General features: G+C 38.5%; 1 protein-coding gene across 1 annotated transcript; it reads right to left on the minus strand.

Moving 5' to 3' along the window:
* Window positions 1-762: 762 nt before the first annotated feature.
* On the minus strand, window positions 763-4,449 carry LOC124375049. The gene is made up of 3 exons (XM_046833173.1): window positions 4,375-4,449; window positions 2,943-3,123; window positions 763-1,488 (listed from the first exon to the last, which is right to left on the minus strand). The coding sequence occupies exons 1-3, from the start codon at window positions 4,447-4,449 to the stop codon at window positions 782-784; spliced, it is 963 nt and encodes a 320-aa protein (XP_046689129.1). The 3' UTR covers window positions 763-781.
* Window positions 4,450-5,991: the final 1,542 nt, after the last annotated feature.

Consider the following 5,991-nt stretch of genomic DNA (forward strand, 5'->3'; position numbering starts at 1 on the left):
TCCTACATTTCAGACGCATGGTGTGCCTAAGGCTACGTACACATGGCAGCGTTGCATCGCGCGTTCAATCGCGCGTCAGAAAATACTAGTGTACACATGAGAGCGTTGCGTTCTGCGCCGTTTGAAGCGGCCCTTTCCGTGTAAATTTACTAGAATGGTTCCCAGATCACTATAGGCCTATCGGAAGTGTTGAAGAAGCTGGTATGTCTCTTTGGGTTCTGTATCGTATGATATAAACAACGGAAGACGAAGACGAAAGGAAATACACTCGGGATTCATCCCAATTTCCACGTGACCGGTTAACTCACGGTATCTGTTTGCGTAACCCCTTTTACCCAAGATCTGAGGAAATACATGAAACCTAAATTTTTTAACTATCTTATGAATGTCTATTGCGTGCATTTAGACGGACGTCTCAATTGGCAATACATTCCAGGATGAATCTGGCCACCAATTGTGAAAACTTTGTAAGGGATTGTATTTCACCAGAAGAAAAACACTCGTAATCCACACTGAGGTAAAGTTCTATTGACCTCAAGCTGCATTATCAATGATACCAAATAAAAATATATAGATGCACCCAAACGTTTCTTTAAAAATACATAATTAAAGTTATTTTCAAGCGTAGAATATTTAGTTACAACACACATTTACTCTCTGAAATCTAATGTGTCACAATTATAAAACCCTGTATGAAATGTAAAACAAAAATCCACAACAGAATCAATAACAACAATGAAGTAAAATCAAACTGAAATTTTATACATGAGAAGCTGAAGTATTAATACAAGTCCATTATTTCGGAATTCGGATCAGAAATAAAACTCTCTGTTGGTGAGACAGCTGGTAGTACTCGGGTTTGGGGAGCTTGAGTTGAATAAGCTCTTGATGTTTCATTTTCATATTGTATGTTCGACATGGGTTGGTAGTGTTGGTTCTGATGCTGCAGATGATACTGTGCAGGTCTTGGAAGCTCATTAGTGGGAGTTGGGCTATAGAAATCTTGTGCTCGTTGTAAGGTTTCGAGTAACTGAATTTTAGTTCTAATTCTACCATGTTCTGGGATCTTTTTCAGTTCTTTGTACAAAGAAAGGCAAAATAATTTGTCATCGTCTTCATTACTCTTGGCAACTTCTCTCTGTTCCCTCATTGCAATACTTTTTTGTATAATGTCCGAAAAATGTTTATCAGCTGGATTCAACTTAATTTTTTTGTTACTTACTGGCAAGTCGGAGTGTTTTTCTGGCATGGTCAGATCCTCAGTATCCGCTTCTCCCTCCTCCAAGGTGACATCCTCCTTATCATGGTCGTCCAAGTTACTTGTTGTCAATTTGTTATTGACTGTATTTTCCAAAAATTTAAGTCTTGAAAAATAAATGTAAGGAGTAGAGTTGCTTGCTCCAGATCCAGATTTTTTAGTCTTCCTTTTTCTCAATTCCCTGGCAAAATTGTCACGCAGACTCTTCCATCTCTTTTGCAATGTATTCCCTGGAACAAAATTAATTTTGTGATCTTTGTAAACAAGTTCAATATTATAACAAGAACTTATATATTTCTTTTCTTTTTAGGTATTTAGCCACTGGGTGTTCCTTTGCTGAGTTGCATTACAACTGCAGAGTGGGAAAGTCGACTGCAGGGAATGTAATCCGCCAAGTTTGTGCAGCAATGTGGAGTAAACTGAAGACTCTGTGTATGCCGCCTATGACAGAACACACGTGGAAAGAAATCGCTACAGGATTTCTGAAGTATACAAATTTTCCCAACTGCCTTGGAGCAATTGATTGTAAGCATGTTCGTCTTGTGCAACCAAGTGATACTGGGTCCCTTTTTTATAACTACAAACACTTTTACTCTACTATATTGCTAGCTGTTTGTGATGCCAACTATTGTTTCTTGTTTGTGGACATTGGATCTTATGGAAAAAGCAATGATTCGTCAATTTTCCAAGAATCGGTGTTTTACAGAAAACTCATTGAAGGAACATTGAGTATTCCAGATTCACAACCAATTTCAAACGTTGACATCATACCTTTGCCTTATGTGTTTGTCGCAGATGATGCGTTCGGCCTTTCAAAACATATAATGTGTCCATACGCGGGAAAGATCCTGCCTCATTCTAAGAGAATCCTAAACTATCGATTGTCAAGGGCTCGCAGATACATTGAGTGTACCTTCGGTATGTTGGCCAACAAATGGAGAATATTCCATAGGCCTCTAAATGTTAGCTTAGAATTTGCAAACAGTATCATTTTGGCATGTTGTTTGTTGCATAACTTTGTGCAATCACGCGATGGGTACAGGTATGAAGACACACTTCATAAAGCGCCATTTTATTGATTTGTTGGAAGTTGCCTCACCACGGCCAAACATGTTACGCAAAAGAAGTGAGGGACAGATTTGCTAGTTATTTCATCAAAGACAGGCAAACTGCCGTGGCAGGGATAAGATTGGTCTCTGTGAAATTAGATCTCGCAATTGTGTGAAACATGAGTTGGGAAAAAACTTGCTTGAAGTCTGTGTTAACAATACACGTTGACTAAAAGACACGTTGTACACATCTAACAGCAATCAGTGTCACAATTGCAACAACACTCACCTCTACAAGTTTACAAGTTTTTTAATTGTTTAGATCTAATGTAAAATTGTGAGTAAAAATAATATATTATACAAGCTTCAATGTTAACTCCTTACTCATTAGTCTAGCCAAGTATTCTTGTCCATACAATATAAGTTTTAATCATGAATAAATAACGTATTCAGGCCTATCTACTTCCTGTAAAAACTTACTGTTGCAAAAATCTTATTACAAAAATATTTAAGTTTTTCATTTTTCATTACTAAATAAAATGTAAAGAAATGTTAGTTGACATGTTTCTAAAATAAACTATAAAACTGATATGCTATAGTGTTATTCATTACTTAATATTAAAGTTTGCACTTACCAAGAATTTTCTTTTGCTCCTCTGAGCAACCTTCTTTTGAGAATATTTCCACCAACTGATGCCACGTGGTCCTTTTCAATACTCTGTTTTTGTAGTCGGCACACTCCATGTCCCATATTGAACGCCGACTTTTAATCTTCTTCAATGAAAAGTTCCGTATCAAAAACAGTGTCTTCCATGACTGATTACAGAAGATGTCACTCACTCAAAAGCGCGCGCTCGACTGCTCACATGTGTACGGTACAATTCAAAACTATCGAAACTCGAGGCGTGCTGCAGTCGCGCGGTCCACGAGGAACCTTCGAGACGCGTGCTTTGAGGCGCGTCAATTTAAAAACGCGCGTTCCATGTGTACGTAGTAATTTGTTTCGTAGTGTTATAAAACGCGCGTGTAGAGCGCGCGATGGAAAACGCGCGATGCAACGCTGCAATGTGTACGTAGCCTAACACTCCTGGTTGATGCTGTTCCTACATTTCAGACTCATGGTGTGCCTAACACCTCTGACTGATGCTGTTCCTACATTTCAGTCGCATGGTGTGCCTAACACTCCTGGTTGATGCTGTTTCCTACATTTCAGACGCATGGTGTGCCTAACACTCATGGCTGATGCTGTTCCTACATTTCAGACGCATGGTGTGCCTAACACTCCTGGCTGATGCTGTTCCTACATTTCAGACGCATGGTGTGCCTAACACTCCTGGTTGATGCTGTTTCCTACATTTCAGACGCATGGTGTGCCTAACACTCCTGGCTGATGCTGTTCCTACATTTCAGACGCATGGTGTGCCTAACACTCCTGGTTGATGCTGTTCCCTACATTTCAGACGCATGGTGTGCCTAACACTCCTGGCTGATGCTGTTCCTACATTTCAGACGCAATGGGGGTGTGCCTAACACTCCTGGTTGATGCTTGTTCCTACATTTCAGACGCATAAGTGTGCCTAAACACTCCTGGTTGATGCTGTTCCTACATTTGCAGACGCACTTGGTTTGTGCCTAACACTCCTGGTTGATGCTGTTCCTACATTTCAGGACGCATGGTGTGCCTAACAACTCCTGGGTTGATGCTTGTTCCTACATTTCAGACTCCATGGTTGTGCCTAAACACCTCCTGGTTTGATCTGTTGTGATGCTCGTTCCTACATTTCAGACGCATGGTGTGGCTAACACTACTGGTTGATGCTGTTCCTACCATTTCAGACGCATGGTGGTGCCTAACACTGCCTGGCTGATTGCTGTTCCTTACATTTACTGAGGGACTCATGGTCGTGCCTTAACACTCCTGGCTGATGCGTGTTCCTCACATTTCAAATGTTAGACTGGGTGTTGTGCCTACACCTAAGAACATGATTGATGATGCGAATATTATTAATGATGGCAATGAGACTTAATACTATTATGTTGGATTGTGTGATAGCTCTGGCCAATTACAAACCCCAGGCCAGCGAGGACCCATGCCCCATCATCCTCGATGTACACTTGTGTACATCTGAGGGTAAGCTCCATGTTCCACCGTCTGGTGTCCAAGGTCAGAAAAGAGAGGAATAGTAAGATTGAATTCCACATGACATCCAAGTCACGGGCACGTGACTCGTTTACAGTTCGGTCAGTAATGATTTTTTGTTATGTTTGGGTTTATTTTGCAAACGCATTTTTTTGAAATAAAACTGTGTATTAACCCATTTAGTTTCCAGAGATACAATCAAATCCATGTTGAAAAGTGCAGGAGTTATTTTTTGTGTGGACTATGCAAAATGTGCCCAAGAGGATTTTGGATGGTAGATTTTAGAAAAAATTTACGTAAATATTTATTATTTGATCATGAAAGATGCATCCTTGTTTACATCTTTTTAAAGGTAAATGGAATTATTTATCAGCAAATATTTTTAATATTTATACTTTTATATAATTTATTTAAAAATTAAAAAGTCACTCTTAAGCAGCAACATTTCCATGGGGAAAAAAAGAAAAACAAATATTAAGTTTTCGGATGAAAAAAACTATTACATATAAATAACAAAAACTTCACACTTCAAAGGGGTTAAAGAAATACTAGTAAAAAATGCAATTTTTTACACAATTGTTATTAATATTTATTAAATTAATTAATAAACATAACAATTAACTATTTAATTAAAATTTTTAGTATTTAGTACTTTTTTAATTTATTGACTTATTTTTTATAGTTAATTAAAAGTTTAACTGTTACACTGTGGTTTACTTTTAATTCTTGTACATTTCTTTAAAATAGCATTTTTAATTTAACTTATAATTTCATTTTAGTTTTTCTCAGTTGGCAAATCGTACCTAACAAAAAAAAATGTCAAGTAAAAGTTCTTCGTAAAAAGATACAAGAACATAAGAGAAGAATGTTCAATGATAAAAGAAGGAATGATTCCGTTTCTTCTTGATGAAGGAGTAAGTTTCTACCTGTTTTAGTTACATATATTATTATATTTTAATTACATAACATGTGTGTGTGTGTGTGTGTGTGTGTGTGTGTGTGTGTGTGTGTGTGTGTGTGTGTGTGGGTGTGTGTGTTGAGAAATATAAAAAAAGTACATGTACATTTTTACCAATTTACGCTCTTTAGTTTAAATGCAAATATGTAGTTAATGTGTTTTTTTTCTTGTCCTATTGTATTTATTCTGTTTACTATTCTTATATACAGTCCTATCTCAAAAATGTAAAACACTGTACATATTTTTAATAAAACCAAGGTCAGATGCAACATATAAAATTTGGTTATGCAAACTACTAAGGGTATGGTTTTAACCCTAGAACTGACATGCATTTTTGCCGGCAATTAGTAACAGCTTTTTTAACCTCGTTTACACAAAGAATAAACAAAGAAATTACCAAGCAAAATGAGTTAGAGTTTGGGGGGGGGGGTGGGGGGGGGGGGGGGGGGGGGGGGGGGGTTGGGGGGGGGGGGGGGTGTTTCTTGGGGGGGGGGGGGGGGGGGGGGGGGGGGGGGGGGGGGGGGGGGGGGGGGGGGGGGGGGGGGGGGTATACTACCTTCAAGAACATAAGGTATTTACATAATAA

This window comes from Homalodisca vitripennis, unplaced genomic scaffold (genome assembly GCF_021130785.1).
Source record: "Homalodisca vitripennis isolate AUS2020 unplaced genomic scaffold, UT_GWSS_2.1 ScUCBcl_12839;HRSCAF=22764, whole genome shotgun sequence".
In the NCBI taxonomy this organism is placed as follows: domain Eukaryota; kingdom Metazoa; phylum Arthropoda; class Insecta; order Hemiptera; family Cicadellidae; genus Homalodisca; species Homalodisca vitripennis.